The sequence below is a fragment of the Oryza glaberrima genome, chromosome 8 (assembly GCF_000147395.1).
Source record: "Oryza glaberrima chromosome 8, OglaRS2, whole genome shotgun sequence".
NCBI lineage: Eukaryota > Viridiplantae > Streptophyta > Magnoliopsida > Poales > Poaceae > Oryza > Oryza glaberrima.
In genome coordinates, this window is record NC_068333.1 from 10,598,500 (window position 1) to 10,617,098 (window position 18,599).

An 18,599-nucleotide genomic window follows, 5' to 3' on the forward strand; every position below is an offset into this window, starting at 1 on the left:
TTAGCTCTTTGCTAGATCGAGGTGGTTGGCGACTCTAGGATCACCGCAAGGCATAAGGTGCTGCGATCGTGCTTGCCAACTTGTCACAAAAAGTTGCCAACACGATTTTTGGCGACTCTAGGATCACCGCAAGGCATAAGGTGTTGCGATCGTGCTTGCCAACTTGTCACAAAAAGTTGCCAACACATAGTATAGATACATTCTAGTTAACTGACATATTAGCTAATACCCTCTATCCGATGCCCTCCTGGTACTTCGAGAAGCCACCCCTGACTGCCGAGTTCCTTACGACAGCCCGTCATGACCATACAACCGGGGCTAAATACGGAGGAATACCCTCCCCAGGGAATTAACTTACGATTATATACTGGCGCGGAGGAATACCTGTACTGAGCTGTCACCATCAGCGGCCCACCTCTCATCCGCAATATATAACCCCAAATAATGATATCCCGTAATCTAGACATCACGTCTAAACTACCAGATACTACTCTAATATCATCGTCATGACATAAAGTAATTGCATATGCAAACATTATACCCGCACCAAAGCATCTCCCAGATAAGCTAGCCGTATATTTAGTATAACATGAACATAATATAAAGTAGGCATTCATATACTCGGAAAGTATTTCAATACCATAAATGTATATAGAAGAGTATTCTAATAAAGGTACAAAGCTTACAAAAGAGAAGAGAAAAGCTACTAGAGCCATACCCGAACTCTTCCGAAGGCTTCTGGACTCCTGATTTCTACTCTATTCCTATTCCACCAGCTAGATACTACTAAACTAAACTTGAGAGAAATGAGGGAGCTATTGCTTGAGGTGTGTGAGTGAAGTGAGAAGAGGAGCTCCTTTTATAGCTGAACTATGACGGTTGTGACGGTTGGAATGGTCAGTAATATCCTCCAACCGTCATTGGGGCTTCATCTCAACCGTGCAGCCAAAACCTGGATCCAACGGAGGCGAGGGAGGTTCGGCCGAACCAGGGGCCGGCCCAACTAGCCCACCTTTCGGCTGGCGGCCTCCTCTGTTGCTCCTTTATGTAGACTTGTGAATTTTGGCCCAATGTGTCGTGTTATTTCTGAGTTCTTAGCCCATCCATACATATTCTCGACACCGTCCGATTGATTTATCATCTAAGTTGATGTCGATTCTCCTCCACTTTATTGTCATTCTCTGCAAAAGGTTAGTATACCTAATACTAGTGGAATATTATTATTCTAACAGATATATGCATTGCAAGCATCACTAGTTCTCCTCTATTTTAGTAATATTGACAGTCGAAACTGATCGATAACGACCGTCAACAATGATTTCACCAGTAGGATTGCAAGGGGGTAACTCCTCCTTTTTATATTAGTATAGATGCAGCTCGACTGTGATCAATTAAAAAATCAAACTAAATTCACGGATAATTATGATACCATAACACTGATAATTACTTCATTGCCATAGTTTCATGCCAATATAAGCAAATGCACAAGCTTGATTTCTTTACATGCATGTAGTACAAGGTGAGTGTTAGGTCAACACAAGAAGCATACTTTATTTTACGTACATCGTACGGTATATTTTCTATTGCATAATTTGTTGAAACAATAAATACACAACAAATAATGGAATTACACGTGCAAGTTTGATGTGGATTAGCAAGTTTTCATTATTGGTCATTGTGGTTTCCTGATTTTTCTTTACACATACACCAAAATTAATTTTTGACTTAAAGTATTGCCATGGCTTTGCCTCGCAATGTGATTTTCATTTAAAGCAAAATATTTACAAAACACATACACCAACATTTATTAACCATCTTGAAATTTTGATATTAAAGCATATAATTTTTTTGGTTTTCATAATTCTTCACATACATTTATTCTCACATTGCAAATCATCTTGATATTTTATTTCAGTTTGAAATCTATCATTAACGACACATTTAGAGTAGGTTGTATATATTAAGTTTATTTTTTATGTTATCTAGGCCATTTGTGGATTCTGTACACACATTTGTACAATATTTGCCGATTTTTATTAGCATATGCTCACAGTTTTAAGTGATTGGTATTCAACTATCTTTGCTGTTCCCCATTTTACTGCATGATTGCATTAAAACACATGCCATACATTGTTACTCCTATGTAGTTACTCCTACTTTTGAATGAATAGTACACTATTTGGTTGGTACAAAATATACTTGTGAGTGAAATACCATAACAAGAGCTATGCCCCCAATCTAATACGAGAGATAGTAACTCAAATCAAGAAGAAAACCATTGTGTAAAAATTGTGTGTAGGTACTTTTGATATGAAATGTATTTGCATGGTAAAGTCAAATTATACAACTCTATAAAAGATACTCCCACTATCATAAGAATTTTATTTACAGAGAAACACAAAATAGCCATGTAGCAAATGCGTGGGATTACGTCTAGTATCTCAAAATATTCAGTGACAAGTTTATTGCAATACTCCATATTCCATCATGTTATTTTAATATAGTTGAGGACCTACCTATACAAATTTGGAGTTTTCAATTAATTCAATGCTAAGAGCATCTCCAGTAGAGGTCCTAAACACAGCCCCTATACTAATTTTGAGAGTTGAGACTAAAAAATCAGGTCCAACAAGGCCCCTACAGAGCATCTCCAATAGAGGTCCTAAACACAGCCCCTATACTAATTTTGAGAGTTGAGACTAAAAAAATCAGGTCCAACAAGGTCCCTACTAAAGCCCCTAAAGTAGGAAGGCCTTCAAATTATCCCCTTAGGCCCCCAGTCCCCGGGGCTTTCTCCGCAGCCCCCATCCGCGGCAGAGACGCGCGGGCACTTCTTTTTTCGTGCGAAATATCCCGCTAGCAGCGCCTCCACGGATCTACGCCGCTCCTCCTGGCCGGCGCCCTCCTCCCCTGCCGGCGCCCTCATCCTGGGTGGCGCCCTCCTCCCTGCCCGTCACACTCCTCCCCGGTAGGCCTCCTCCTTCCCAACGTCCTCCTCCTTGCCGGAGCGGCGGCACCCTCCTCCCCTGCAGGCGTCCTCCCTGGTGCCCTCCTTCCTGGCCGGCCACCTGCCCACCCGGCAATATCCTCCCTAGATCCTGATGCCCTTCTCCCTGGCGCTAGTTGAAGGTATCATGTTTTCATTTTTCCAGTGGATTTGTGGATTGAGTTATATGGTAGCACCTAGCGTGTTCGAGAGAAAAGTTGTCAGTACGAAAATGTATATTTGGAGAAGAAATGGGTAGGAACTAACCTTCCACGATGAGATGGTTTTGTTTTTTTATTATGTGATTTTGTTTTCCTCAAATTTTTTACTATTAATTAATACAATAATTAATCTCATAATCCATATGTAATTATACTTTCTTTGGAATGATCTGATTGATTTTTTCCTGAATAATCTAATTTATCGAAAGTAGGTTCCCTAATCTTGTAGTTTTAGAAATATGAAAAGTAGCCATGCATACGCGTATAGGAAACATAGTTTGGATAGTAACTCCTTCATTGACAAAATGAAAATCTGAATCCATGTATAATATGGTCAGGTGAGCTCATGTAATGATGATTGATTTCAAGTAGTCAAACAATTGCATTAGTAATAAGGTCAACACAAAAAAAAACTGTAACTGAAATTTTGGATAGTGCTATATGGTTTTCAGTGTGGTTTTTAATATGCATGACTTTGAGACACTATGCCAGCTGAAATCTTGTGATCGTATTCTAGAGGGTATGGGTGTAGTGCTGCTTAATTTCCTGAGCTACACAATTTTATTTGTACCGACGTTAGTTATATGCAGGTTCTTCGAGTAGACTGTTAAAAAAGAGAAAAAAAATAAGCTGCTTTGGGGTGCTATATGGTTTTCTTTTTAATTCAATTTTGTAGAGCTCTAGCATAACCTGTTCTAAATTCTAATGATTGGAAAAATTTGCTACCATTATGCATTCTACCAACATATATTAGCTAGTATCTGCCATTTTTCCTGAGATTGATTGGAGAAGTTGTCAATTTATCTACTTATTGCAGTGACTAGATTGTGATGGCAAATGAATGTGATTCCTTTGTGTGCATGATGTCCGAAGAGACCCATGTTGAGGCATATTCCTTGCCAATGCAAAATGAAGACCTTCATACTTCAACAAATGGTGCAAAAAGGAAGAGCCAAAAGATCAAGCAACTTTAATCGTAAGGAGGACATTCAACTGTGCATTTCATGGCAAAGCATTAGCTCGGATCCTATTATTGGCAATGAGCAACCAGGGAAGGCATATTGGCAAAGGATTGCAGAGCACTACCATGCTAACCGTGATTTTGAGTCTGATAGGAATGCAAACTCTCTTGAGCACCGTTGGGGTAACATTCAGAAGGAAGTAAGCAAGTTTCAGGGCTGCTACGAGCAAATTGAGCGTCGACATCCAAGTGGCATACCACATCAAGAGCTTGTAAGTTAAATTGTTATTCATTATTATTAATAACAATTTTGCATGTATGTGAACTAACACTTGAATTTTGCTTCAGGTTCTTGAAGCCGAGGCAATGTATTCATCCAATGCACCGAAGAATAGGGCATTTCAGTTTAATCATTGTTGGCTCAAGTTGAGGAATTCTCCAAAGTTTCAAACTCTAGAATCCCACAAGAGGCCAAGGTCTAGGAAGTCTTCGACCCCAATTGAGAGTGCTGGTGAAGAAGATGAAGAAGGAGATGATGCTAGGAAGAGTACAACTTCTGATTTATTACAGCCAAGTGCTAAAAAAAGGCCAATGGGTAGGAAGCAAGCAAAGGAGAAGATGAAGAATGGAGAAGATGGACCATACAAGGAGGCGATGAAAGATTTGCTTGACGCCAAAGAGAAAGAAGCTAAAGTGAAAGAAGAGAGATGGAAGGAAACTAAGGAGATTCAAGAGCGTAAGCTCTTATTTGCTGAGCGTAAGTTAGTGTGGGATCAAGAACAGAAGATCATGTTTTGTAATGTTTCCATCTTGGAACTAGATGTGAGAACATATGTGTTGGCTATGAGGACACAAATTGCAGCTTCAAAGGTGGCTGCCCTCAATGGTGGATTTGATGGTAGTAGTGGCTTTGGAGGTGAGTTTGGTGGCCGTAATGGAGAAGTTTGAGCACTTCGATGGAATAAGTTGGATCGTTTTGGATGATCCACGTGTCCTTTGCTAGTAGGATATGTCATTTCCACGATTGGTTCTTGGAGTCCTTTTGTGTTAATTTCTGCAATTATCTAAGTGTCATTTGCTAGTAGGATATATACTACTTTTAGATTTGCTATTTTTATGAACGAACCATTCATTCTTGTGGGGTGTGTTATTTTTAAATTATATAATGCATCTCCGCAAAAAAAATAATGCATCACTAGGTTCACATAGCCTATTGTGGTGATATGGAGACAGCCAATGACATGTTGGTGAGAAATTTTTGTTTTCATTGGTGAACTATAAATTTTGGGTTGCATGTTGTTGTATATGGCATTCTGCCCACACCATATTTACATGTTTGAAAATTTTGATTTTGGATTTGAATTGTGGCGTTTGAAATTGTAAATTTAACTATGGTTCAATTATACGCGTTAGAAATATTTATGTTTAATTATTGTGGTGTTAAACACAGTGTAAACAAGGATTGCATGTTAAAATAAAAGAGAAACATGAGTAGGGGCTAAAAAATATGGGCTATTGCTAGAGTTGGAGGTATTTTTTTATCATTGGAAGATGGGAGCATCCCTCATTTAATTTTTAGGGGCTTTAAAATAAGGTCTATTGCTGAAGATGCTCTGAAACCTCTTGTTTTGTGGTTCTAAATTTTGAATTTTTAGTTTTATAACAAACTTGAGCTATGGCTAGTTTATTATGAATTTTGTAGTCTTGTAAATCTTCGTACATAAGGAAGAAGAAAAAAAAGTTGAAAATAGATAGCCTAAATAAAAAGAAAAGAAGAGAAATGACGTCGGAAAAAAGAACACAATAACCGACGGTGGTCCCCGCTGGCAGCCTCTCGCACCGCCTCCTGTCTCGCCTCCCCACCTTGGGTTTGACCTGGACTGGACGTGCCAAAGCCAATTCCAACACCGCCACGACGCGACTCACGCCTATAACGATAGCCCCCCTCTCTTCCCTCCCCTCTCCTCTCCTCTCCGCTTCCTAATTCCCCTCTGCATCCTCCTGCTCGACGAGGTACGGACACCCCCCGCTCTTCCTCCCTCCCTCCCTCCCCCGCGCCTCGCCTCATCGAATCCCCTGTGTCCCGCGGGGATTCGGCGCCGGCGTCCGCCCAATTGGTCGGCCTCGGCTCGGGAGACCACCGATTCAGCGGCTCGACTTGGTCGGGCTCCCCGCGGGATCTTTGGTGGTTCCTTTTTTCGGGGGATTGTTCTTTCATGCTGGCTGCTCGATTCGCCTCTTGGGGGTTTCGATCCGCTAGCGTTAGTTGTTCCTAGGGTTTCTTGGGCGATCGTCTGGGTCGGTAGGTGGATTCTTCACCTAGGGTTTCTAGTGAAATTGCGTTTAGGTTTTGGGATGATGTTGTGCGCGGGCGATGGGTCGAGCAGCTTTTTGGGTTGTTACGGTCGCGGAAGCTTCATCCCGTCGTGGATGCAGCCGGAAGCTTCATCCCGTCGTGGATGCAGCGTAGTTCCTCGGTTCTGTTTAGGCTATTTCCCCCCTTTAGCGCGGTAGTTGAGTGTGGTGTCTGGTAGGCTTTACTTTGTACTACTAAGCTGCATGTTTTTACCTCTTGAGATTTGGTGTTGACTTCTTGTTAATTCCCCTCCGCAGCGTAGTTGACCCCATATGTGATTGATGGATGATGACCGTTCCGATGGATAAAGCTACTGCTTCCCCATCATCAAGGGAGCTTGCACAGCGGCTCTTAAAGAAGGTTTGCTCTTTTCAATGTTTCTGCAATCTGCATTGCCTGTGAGTTTCTGTAGTAGCATGCAAGGAAAAGATTAATGGTATATGTGTGAAGTTGTCATGAACCCTCTTCAAACAGCTAACATGCAACTGTTTTTGGCATACTGTGGTCCTGTGAGCTGAGTTGCGCAGATGATCTCCTGTCACCATCCATCTCATTCCATGTTTACAGTCATCTCTATGTGACTGTTCCTTCTGTCCTTTGTCCCAGACATTGCTTACTGAGCGTTGACTTTCCCTATCTGTGTGTGCTATCGCTGTATACATCGCATTGCTTTGTCTTCCTCGCACCAGATCATACTATCCTATCTAATGCTCACTATTTCATCTATCTGTAACTGCAATTGTCTAATTGTGTTTGTCGGTTTGTCCAGGGCTGTTATATTTTCTTGTAAACAATGCAATAGTTACATCTTTGGTTATTTTCTTTCTCCTAAAAACATCTTTTGTTACCTGCCTTTGTCACCTGTTCATGCATGTGTGTAGGACATTTTTCTGTATGTACTTTTACCATTAGGGAAAATGCAGCAGAACTGTGCACATTATGTCTTGTCCCCTTTGTGATATGCCCTTGGTTCTGGCTTCTTCCCATTTATACCGCATTCGTCCCACGGTGCTAGTTAGCTTGCACATTAATCGATAGTTGCACACACGTGCTTGAGTTGTAACTGAACTTTTGTGCCCACAAATTTCCATCCCCTTTAAACAGTTTCACTTGACCAAATGAACCACATTAGCATGGTCAGCATTACAATTTGCTTGATTGAAAAATGGAAATGTTCCAGGTGATGAATTTAAAACATTCACTTGTATTAAAGCTAACAGTTTTATGTTCCTGTGCTTTGTGATGTGGCATTTGCTAGCTACAGCTAGCTGTGAGGTGGATTAATTATGGGGCAATTATTTAGTCATATTGGTAAATAGATATAGAGCAAATGGGGTGGTAGCTATATATTTTATATTTCATGTTTGTAACATATGTATTTTGTGGTATATATATGGGTTCCTGTGTTGATGGGGTAAACTGTGTTTCAAACAATGCTGTATTTTTAATTCATGTTTGTTGAAGCCTTGTGGAAAAAGCGCCAAGAAGTGAAAAACCTCTGTATAATCTACTACTAGTTGGCATACTGGAATGTGTATTCGTTTTCCTCTCTGTGGGTTAATGCTATCTGACGATGTCCGAGAGAAGTTTATGACCATAATCACGTTGTTCATGGAACTGAGTTAACTTTAAACTAGATGCAGATTTGAAATGTATGTGATCTCCACCAAATGAAAAAGCTGTCCATGGTTTTGTGGAACAGTTGACTGCTCATTGTTCATAATATGTATATAGATAGGTCACCTTTTTTGGCTTCTGAGTTGAGATGTTAAAGCTTTTAGAATTTTGATGTCCTTGATCTAGCTTTGGAGTGCCTATTTCCTTTTACTATTTATTGGATGCATATGGCCTATTTCCTTTTACTATTTATTGAATGCTTATGTCTGTTCCTTTTAATTCCTTCACTAAAATTCTCTCCTGGTGCTTTCACATGGTGTTTCTTCCACTTCTATAGTTTATTTCAAGACATGAAACCTTATGTTGAAATAGATAGTGTATACGAGTGAGTAATGATAATGATGTTACTTCTGCAGAACGCTGAACATGAAAGTCGTCTGCGAAGGTCAGCACAGTCCAAAGTGCCATCAGATCCTAACATATGGTTTCAGATGCGTGAGAACTATGAAAAGATAATCCTTGCTGATCATGACTTCTCTGAAAAACATGAGATAGAATATCTTCTGTGGCAGTTGCACTACAAAAGAATTGAGGAATTCCGAGCTCATATTGTCTCTGCTGGGAAGAACAATGCCAATCCTGATCGGATCAAGAGGATCAGATCTTCTGTTAGAAGTTTCCTCTCAGAAGCAACTGGTTTCTATCATGACTTGATGCTGAAAATTCGGTCTACTTATGGGCTTCCGTTGGGCTACTTCTCTGAGGGTCCTGATAGTTCTGTTGTTCCTGATAAAGATGGGAAGAAAGTGGTTGGGGTGAAAAAAGGCTTGTTGTCATGCTATCGCTGTTTGATATATTTAGGAGATCTTACCCGATACAAAGGTCTGTATGGGGATGTGGATTATGCAAGTCGTGAATATGCTGCAGCCTCTATCTACTACAAGGAAGCAGCTTCGCTGTGCCCTTCGAATGGCAACCCACATCATCAGGTATGCAGCATGTCACTGTAGTAATTTTCTGCACCATTAGTACAAAACTTGTTTTGTGTGCTTGAATGGCGATGGTACTGATGAAAAGGTTTTTGTGTTCTTGCTCAGCTTGCAATACTGGCATCATATGCTGGAGATGAGGTAACAGCTATCTATAGGTACTTCCGTAGCTTAGCTGTGGATAATCCTTTTTCTGCAGCGAGGGAAAACTTGATTCTCGCATTTGACAAGGTATTATGCTACCTTCATGATACTACTTTAGTATGATCCTTGTTTTCCAGTATTGTGATTGGGTGTTGAAGCTATTTTTCCTTGGTGAACCTTGAAATGATACTGCATGATTTTATCTAGCTAGGAGATAGTCGATCTTGTTGGATTCCGTTGTTCAACAGTTTGTACACAGAAAATTCGTATCTTTACTGGTGTTTAGCCTATTATTATCCACTTGTGGAATTCTTATTTAGACTAGAAAAAATGCCCGTGTGTTGCAACGGGTGAAGGCTATTTTAGTCTTATTTTTATTGTTATACGGTTTATCTTGGGTGAAAATCATTGTGGGAATTCGCTTGTATATATATATTTTTAGAAAATCATGAGTTGTAATTAGGAGTCTGACTCTCGTCTCAAGTTAGCATGCGAGTTTTTTTAAAATGATTTCTTATACGACTCCTTTTGTATTTCCAAAAGCGTCCCAAGTTAGCATGCGAGATTTTTTAAAGAGATATCTTATAAGATGTCTTTTGTATCCAAAAGCGAACAAACTTAAAAACCGACTCAAACACAGATCTGTATTTCCAAAAGTGAACGAACTTAAAAACCGACTCAAATACGAATGACCTACCAAAATACTGATAAAAACATCTTCAATTTTTATAATCTTATTTAGATTCCATAAGATAAGAAATGTTCTGCAGTTTACCAACTGGGTCAATAAAAACATTCTTACTTATATTATTATTGTACAGCTGTTCTTTCATTGATTGCAGCGCGTCTTTCATACTTCCTCCCTAGAAAACTATAGAGTGTACTCCCTCCGTGGGGTGGAGGAAGTATAATATTTTGAAAAGGTCACTTTTTTTTTATTTTGACCAACGGTTGTCAAATTATAAGTATATTTAGTGCATAGAAGTTATACCAATAGATTCATCCTTCTAAGAGCTTTTATAAAACATTATTAGTTTTATAAGTATTGTAAATATATTTTATAATAAAACACATCATATAATTTTCTCAAAAGACTTCTTCAAATAATATACGCCCTATAATTTTTTGAGGGAGTTCTTTATAGTATCTGATGCACATAACACAAGAATGGAGAAATGCACCGTTTAGCCTTGCAGTAGATTTGGACCAGTGTGTACAAGTGCCTAGGGGGTTTCTCCTGTCAGCTTCTTATTATATTTGATGAGCAAATTCAGAATCCGAATTTTGCTGTGCGGTGGATCTCAAACGCTTATAGTTTCATATGCAGAATCATGATATCTATGCTCAGCTATCAGGTAATAGCAAGGTTCCCAACGCTAAGAGCTTGCCATCCAGATCAGTTGGTAGGGCCAGAGGAAGGGGTGAGACAAGATTTCAGCCCAAAGGTTCTAGTACAGAAGAAAATTCAAAGGAGCGAGAGCACAGTATTCAAGAAATACTGAAGGCTTTCTATATTCGATTTGTTCGCCTCAATGGAATTCTTTTCACAAGGACAAGGTACTTCGTAAAACACTTCTGTGACTCATCTTATTCTCTCTTTCTTTGTCTCCTAAAATGTCTTGCTTTTTTCCTCTAATAGCTTGGAAACATTTGGGGAGTTGTCTGCTACAGTTATCAGCGATTTGCAAATTCTTCTTTCATCTGGTCCTTACGAGGAGCTTAATTTTGGTGTTGAGGCTGCTGAAAACGCGCTTTCTGTTGTTAAGCTTATTGCTATCCTTATATTCACAGTGCACAATGCAAACAAAGACGCAGATAATCAATCATATGCTGAAATTGTGCAACGCAGAGTTCTTCTTCAAAATGCATTTGCTGCAGCCTTTGAATTTGTTGGATACCTTCTCAAAAGATGCGCAGAGCTTCATGATGTTGCATCAAGTATCTACTTGCCAGCTATTTTGGTCTTCATTGAATGGCTGGCGTGCCATCCAGATTTTGTGGCTAGTTCTGAGATGGATGAAAAGCAAGCCGATGCAAGATCTTTCTTCTGGAGTCAATGCGTGCCATTTATGAATAAGCTCATTTTGACTGGTCTCGCACATGTCGATGGTGATAATGATGAAACTTGCTTTTTTGACATGGGCACATATGAGGAGGGTGAAACTGGGAACAGGCTTGCGTTGTGGGAGGATGTTGAGTTAAGAGGGTTTTTGCCTTTGGTACCTGCTCAAGGTATCTTGGACTTCTCCACCAAGCAAGGTTTTGGAAGTGATGGAGGTACCAAGGAGAAAAAAGCACGTGTAGAAAGGATTCTTGCTGCAGGGAAGGCGCTGTTAAATTTCGTTCAAATTGATCAGCTGCGAATATATTTTGATGCATCCTCAAAAAAGTTCCTTATGGCTTCAGAACCTCCTCCTCCTGCTTCTTCTGTTCCTCTTGTTGTATCTTCCAATGCGCAGACAACAAATCACATACAACAGGAACCTGAAGTCTCCAGTAAAATTGGTTCTGTCGCAGAAGATCTAGGTGTGCTTCAGTCAAAGGCACAACTCTTTCTTGATGGAGATGATGATGAAGAAATAGTTTTCAAGCCTCCAGTTTCTGAAAAGCTTCCGAGAGTTACTTCAGAACAGACTAGTAATGAGTTATTACAGCCAGTGGTGGTGTCTGATGTCAATTGGTCAAATGATGGTGCACCACCACCAATGACATATCAGAGCAATGGACCGGTTCTGACTCCCAATGTTTATGTTCAATCTCTCCCAATCTCTTCTCTTGGTTGGGCAGCCAATGCTGGGCAACATGTGATTCCTGGTGTTGGTGCAAGGTCAACATCTGATATTTTTGAGTCTCTGAAAGCACCTGATCATAACTGGGTAAGCACTGGTGCACCACTTGTTGGCTCACTGGATACAGTCCCTATGGCGAGCTTTTCCAATATAATTTCGGATCAGCGTACACCTCCATCGTCACTCGGTTGTTTCAGTAACCCAGATAATACAGCCATACTCCCTGGGCAAGATTCATTCTTATTGAGTGCATTAAAAAATGTTAACATAGGTGCAAGTGGATTTCTGGATCAAAGAGTGAATGGTGGACTCAGTGGATTACAGTCTGTGGGAAATGTGCCTCAGGTATCTGCTCAAGCTACTATGAATAGTACAAATCCAATGATTGGTCAGTATAAACATACTGAAGTTACCATCCCTTCTGCCTTCTATTCAGTTCTGCCGTCAGTAGTATCTTCTGATGGTGTATCAAAGAAAAATCCTGTCAGCCGTCCTGGAAGACATGTTGGCCCTCCTCCAGGATTTAACAATGCCCCTCCAAAGCGACAGGATGATTCCATTTTAGCTGGCAATGGCCAGCATGTTCAGACCAATGACGGCATCTGGTTGGATGGCTACAGGTCATCACTGGATTATGTCAATAATCAGCGTTTTGCACATTCAAATGTTACCACTGCCAGCAGTACTTTCACCACTCCCTTTCCTTTTCCTGGAAAACAAGCTTTCAGCATGCATCCTAGAGGTAGCGATGAAAAACAGTGGCAGGATTTCCACCTTTTTGGGCCCACAAAGCAACTTCCAGAACTTAATTTTCAGCAAGGGAACCAGCAAAATGGTCCACTGGCGGAACAATTACCAGCACAATCTGCATGGTCTGGCAATTACCTTGTGTGACTAGCTTGTACCATGAAGGTTAATTTTTTTTCTTGGGTGCCTCAATTTTGATAGAGTTTTTGGATGCAGAACTCACCTCCTTTTGTTGTACAAATACACTGAAATTCTCTGGTTCAAATGTATTATATTCTCTTTTGGTTTCAGGATTTGCTGAGAATCTGTTGGGAGTAAGTGGCGAAGATTGACACTTGAATTCGGCCTTGATAAGTACAGCCCTGTCATGTAATGTTTCTTTTGGAAGATGCTTGTCTTGGAAGCATAACAAGTGCTACCCTTGGAACTGGTAAGTTTTGAATGCACTTAACTGTGGTACTCCATTTCATTTTGTAATGCTTCTATTCCTTGTTTTGTCCTCATTTATCAGTCTCTCTCTTACACTAATATCTCACCTAATACACCTCACTAACACCATCATCTCTCCTATTACCAAGAAATTTAAGTATAGTATGGGTAGCATGGTCATTTTACTCCTTTTTTGCTTTGTTTCATACTCTTATGAATGAGAAGACGCATAAACTTTATCTAGCCCTACCTTTGCCCCATTAGACTGTTTATCTAAGATTATGTGTTTCTTGATAAATGAATAATTGAATTACATCTCCCTGATTCAATCATTTATTTCCTTGCTAATATTAGGAGTTCATTTGTAATCCCCTGGAGACGATTGTCTCTGTCACAATTCTTTAATTGATTTATACCAGCTAAATTAATAGTGCAAATTACTTTTTAGTTTTGATATTTTGTTTTTTCCTATTAATTTCTGCCTCATGATACGCTAGAATCTGAAGTTATTATCAAATTTTAACTTGAAAATTTGTCTAATCTTTTAATTGAACGTCAGTCCCCAAATAATTCAACTACCAACCACGTGCTCAGATGATGTAATTATCCAGAGAAGATTCTTCAACTAATAACCAAACGTATCATCTAAACAACTAATGTATGCTAAACAATCAGATTATGTCAATTACAGATGTTTACCTGTTGACTTACTGATTTACAGGGTATGGCAGGTCTTCCAGGCTATGAAGGGGATTTTAGATGATCCCTTCCATTGTCTGATGAGAATATGTACGGAGAGTTCTTTAACTTCTCAGACCCAGGGTTTTGACCTAATGAGTAATCTGCAATTCTGCATACGGGCAGTTACTGAGATGCGTCAGGTAAGTCCGTGGATTGGTTGCTGCCGTGGAAACTGAAGCCTTCACGAACGAATGGATGAAATTCTGTTTTTGGTGGTACTCTTGTCGATCAGAGCTATGAATAAAGTTGGTGATGACTGCTTCATGCTTGTGGATGTTCTTTCCAGCTATACTGTTCATGTGGTACATTGTTACTGCAAAGTCATTAAATACACTTAAGGATAAATCATTATGCAGTTGCTATCATATGATGTGCTATGGTAGCAACGTTTCGTGTTGGTATTTGTGTGTGAACCAAATGTATTATCAGCTTGATGAGCTGATCTTTTAAAACGTATTGACTTGTAATATGTTGTACCGAACGTCTTGCTTGTTTTAATACCGAATGTCGTGCTTGTTTTAATCTCTTTGGTTAGTTGCTTAAACAAATAATTGAAAGGGTCATTTAGGTTTAGAAGGGGGTTGTTGTGAATAGGCTAATTTAAAAACTCAATTAGGTGCGGAAGCTGAAATTTTCGAATATATCTGAAGGAGGTTCGGATATTTCTGAAAATGGCAGAACAGCGACAAACGCAATAGAAAATTGGATCTAGCTAGTCACAATAAAAAATATCAAGCACAAACAATAGCAAAGCTAGGGAAAAGGATATCACTGAAATTTGTTCCTTGGAAGTTTGAATCCATGAGGGGGTTATAATTTTCTTTGAGGAGCTCACAAAAACCTGGTCTTCACTAACCTTTTCCTCGAGAGCTTATACAAAGCATTATTTCTTCCACTAGTGGTATCTCTTCTCTTTCGGAGGTGAGATTCGATCTTCATAAACTTCACTATTTTTTTCCCTAGTGATATCTCTTTCTTTTCGGAGATAAGATTCGGCCTTGACAAACTTATGCTAGCTAACCATATGTAGATTGATAGCTCAAAAGTAACAACTAGTCTTCTAGCACTTCTTAACCTCCAAAAGTAAAGGATGGAGCAAGAATCTCAATGGGATAAAATACGTCCTCAATAAATCTTCACGAAGTCAACACAAAACACTCACACGAACTTAAATCCACAACTTTCACACAAACGCACACAAAGTCCGAGTTTGAAGATTGATGCAGAGGAGAAATAAGAGAGCAAGGCTCAAAAGTGGATCTCAATGCAAATCAAGCCAAAGACAATAATGTTCAATAGCACCAGCAACCTTGGCTTGGAAGGGGAATGGGGGTATTTATAGTCGCATTCTCAGATCTGCTTGTTGGTGGGTAAATATTCTCTTTTTGTCATGGTGGCCAGATGATGGGTGTCCTACAAATCGACGCCGGCATGCTGCCGAGCTCGCCTCCATGGATGCTAGCCTCCTGTGCTCCTGGCGACGACGCTTGGTCCCGGAAAGCCACCGTCATCGTGCCTGTCCCTGCCTCCTGTCGCTCCAGCTCCTGCCGAACCCTATCCCCTGTTGCTTTTGCTGTATTGTTGACGGCGACGCAAGGATCGTCGACGGCTCCTACATGGCGAGACACGGCCCCGCCGCCAGCGGCATCCCCCGCGTCAAGCTCGGCGGCACGCGGTGGAGAAAGCCGCCGCTGACGACTCCGCTCAGCGGAAAGAGGCGAAGAAGGCCACCATGGCGGTGACAACGAGGATGCGGACGGCGGCATTGCCTCCGTCGACGCGTCGCCGAACCTCCTTTGCCCTCCGGCCTTGCCCAGTGAGAATAGTGAGAGAAAGAGGATGAAGGGAGAGGAAGGGAAATAAAAGAGGTGATGAAGTGACATCCTGACATGTGGGGCCCACGTGGGTCGCTGACAGCCACCACGTCAGACAAAACCGGGGTCAAAACTACCGAAGGATCTAAAGTGAACGATTCTAAGTGGATGGATGTTCTATATCTGGTTTTTGCGGTTGGGGATGATTTTGTAACTCGATGATAAGTTGAGGGACTTTCGGTGTACTTTTTCCTTAATTGAACCCCATTACATTTGTTTGTTTGTTTTGGGTGGCCTGCAATCGAATACACTGCAATCAGATCCGGGCCTAGTACAAATCCATTACCGCTCCAAAACTTGTGGTAAAGCTTAACGATACGGAGCGGAAGCAACGCTTGTGTTGTCGCGAGTCTCGTGACCTAGCCTAAGCGCCGCCGCCGCTTCGCCTTCCCCACGCGGGTCGCCGGCGCCCCCAGCCTCACCGGTGTTGCTCCCCCTCCACGCGCTCGCCACCACCGCCGCTCCCCGAGTCCCGTGCGCGCCGCTGTCGACACCGGAGCTTGGCCACCTCGGCAAGGCCGGTGACCTCCACCACCTCCAGAGCTTCGTCTCTAGTCCATTCATGGATTCGACCCTAACAAGCGGCTTGACTTCGCCATCTTCAAGGAGACTGACCTCATCGTTCATCGACATCTCTTCAAGGAGGCCCCGCTCCCCTAGCCCCTAGCCGAAGATCCTGAGGTACACAGAGAAGGTGCCCAGGAGGTTCTCTTACCATCAATCACTATGTTTTCGTCGTTTTCACGGTCAATCACTACTTACTCCTTGTTGGTGAGAACCCCTGCTGAAACCATCTTTTTTTGTCCAACTCTGCAACCTCTGAAATTTTCTAATAACATCTTGGGCCAATCCATTCTTTTAATCAGTAGTGCTCAAGATTTATGATGATATGCTTTAATTTGATGCAATTTTCTTGTGATTGATCTTGAAGTAAGAATTAAGGGATGGTTTATTTTTAGCAAAAGTTAATATGTACTCTTGTTCATTTGAGTGGCAGCTTGATGTATTATGTGTGCTACCGGGATATATTCTGGATATAGGTTTAATAATTGTTTTGATTTGTATTTTTTATAAATTACTATGGCTCATCATCCCTTCCCTTAAGTACTAAAATCTGGAGAAGAAATGTAGGACTTAGAAATATGATGATTGATATTGAATTTAGAGTAAAATACAGCAACGGTCCTTAAACTTGTCGTGAGGTTTCACTTAGGTACACGAACTTGTAAAACGTACGTCGAGATCCCTAAACTTGGTTTATTGTATCATCCCGGTCCAAAGTCTCGTTTGACCGTGGTCTTACCAACGTGGCACGCCACGTGGACGATGACATGGAATTTTTTTTCTCCCTTCTTCTTTTTCTCTCCCTTCTTCTCCTTTTTTTTCTCCCTTCTTCATTTTTTTTTCTCTCCGGCGGCCGCTGCACCACGAGCTCCACAGCCGGGCCTCCATCTCCTTTTCCATCAGCCTCTACTCCACTCGCCGAGCCGCCGTGCTGGAGGCAAGCACGCGACAGGAGGGAGGACAGTGGCGCTGACGGGAGGGAGGGGACGGCGGCGCATAGATGTCCTCCTCGATCTCCTCCGGGGTGAGTGCCACCAAGAATGGCGCGCTTTCTGGCGTCGGGACGAGGACGGCACGGGCACCGCCGCCGCCCACAACATGGAGGCGGCTGGGCGCCGCCGTGTCCACTGTAGCAGGTTCCACGGCCTCGCTGCACCGTCCGCTTGCGATTGTGGCAGGGCGAGAAGTGGAGGCGGAGGCAGGGCCTTGAACTCGGGCTCGGAGTCCATCTCCGCAGGTAGGCTCTCGGGCTTTGTCGTCGTCAGCGGCAGCGGGGGTGGGGGGCTAGGCTGGGGCACGCGGAGACGGTTGGCGGCGTCTCGTAGGTGACCCATGAGCTTCACCCAAAGCTCCTCGATCCCACCATCGAAGGGAGTTGGCGGCGGCGGCGGCGGCTGCCCCCACGGCTCGAGGTGGTGCGTCGACGTCGCGGCGGGCGGCTTCGCCCGCGGATCCGCCGTCGCCGCTATGGCCAGCTTATCGTCAGCAGCTACGGTGGCACGGCGCGGCGCGGAGAGGCGGCGGTGGCGGCGGCCGAGTCAGCGAGAAGGAGACGAGCGGCAGAGGAGAGGAGGTTTTGAGGCCACAGCGGGTCCAAAAAAAAAGGGAGAAGAGAAAAAAATTCCATGTCATCGTCCACGTGGCGTGCCACGTAGGCAAGACCACGGTCAAACGCGGCTTTGGACCGGGATGATACAATAAACCAAGTTTAGAGACCTCGATGTGCACTTTGCATGTTCGTGGACCTAAGTGAAACCTCCTGACAAGTTTAAGGACCGCTGGTGCATTTTACTCTTAAATTTATGTTTTTTCCTGAAGTGGCGAGGCTGTAAGTAGACACTTCAATTTATTTCTCAAATGTAACAAACATTTTTTATATTTGTCTGAATTAATTGTATGGAATTTCTAATTATTTGCAAATAAGAACTAAAAAAAGAAGTTTGTTTATTAATGTTAGTTTTCTGTTGAATTTCTAATATTGCAGTGTTACGGAGCTTCCTTAAAGTCTAGGCATTATGCGTGGAAGAGGCAAGAACAAAAGGATTTGAAGGTATTGTTTGAGCTTTCTTTGGATCCAAGGTCGAAATCAAAAGGGGGTTTCAAAAATGGATACCGTCAAGTTCTAGAGAGCGTACTTGGTAAGAGGTTGCCAAATTCTTGCCTTACTGCTGTTCTGCACAT

General features: G+C 42.0%; 1 protein-coding gene and 1 pseudogene across 3 annotated transcripts; one reads left to right on the plus strand and one right to left on the minus strand.

The window, feature by feature from the left end:
- Positions 1-6,062: 6,062 nt before the first annotated feature.
- On the plus strand, positions 6,063-14,502 carry LOC127781783 (nonsense-mediated mRNA decay factor SMG7). Of its 3 annotated transcripts, none has more exons than XM_052308824.1 (8): positions 6,063-6,181; positions 6,782-6,884; positions 8,558-9,130; positions 9,239-9,361; positions 10,590-10,831; positions 10,914-12,975; positions 13,102-13,240; positions 13,961-14,502. In XM_052308824.1, the coding sequence occupies exons 2-6, from the start codon at positions 6,810-6,812 to the stop codon at positions 12,955-12,957; spliced, it is 3,057 nt and encodes a 1,018-aa protein (XP_052164784.1). In that variant the 5' UTR covers positions 6,063-6,181; positions 6,782-6,809; the 3' UTR covers positions 12,958-12,975; positions 13,102-13,240; positions 13,961-14,502. The 3 variants fall into 3 exon arrangements, with proteins under 3 accessions (XP_052164784.1, XP_052164785.1, XP_052164786.1); XM_052308825.1 differs by having other exon boundaries at positions 13,971-14,502; XM_052308826.1 differs by having other exon boundaries at positions 10,602-10,831.
- Positions 14,503-17,324: 2,822 nt separating this feature from the next.
- Positions 17,325-18,599, minus strand: LOC127783037 (leucine-rich repeat extensin-like protein 5; annotated as a pseudogene).

Bases quoted from the DNA above. Each gene is read 5' to 3' on its own strand.
- LOC127781783 (XM_052308824.1), top strand. From the start codon at position 6,810: ATGATGACCGTTCCGATGGATAAAGCTACTGCTTCCCCATCATCAAGG. The intron at 6,885-8,557 runs GTTTGCTCTTTT...TTACTTCTGCAG, and splicing joins CACAGCGGCTCTTAAAGAAG to AACGCTGAACATGAAAGTCG. The intron at 10,832-10,913 runs GTACTTCGTAAA...TTCCTCTAATAG, and splicing joins ATTCTTTTCACAAGGACAAG to CTTGGAAACATTTGGGGAGT.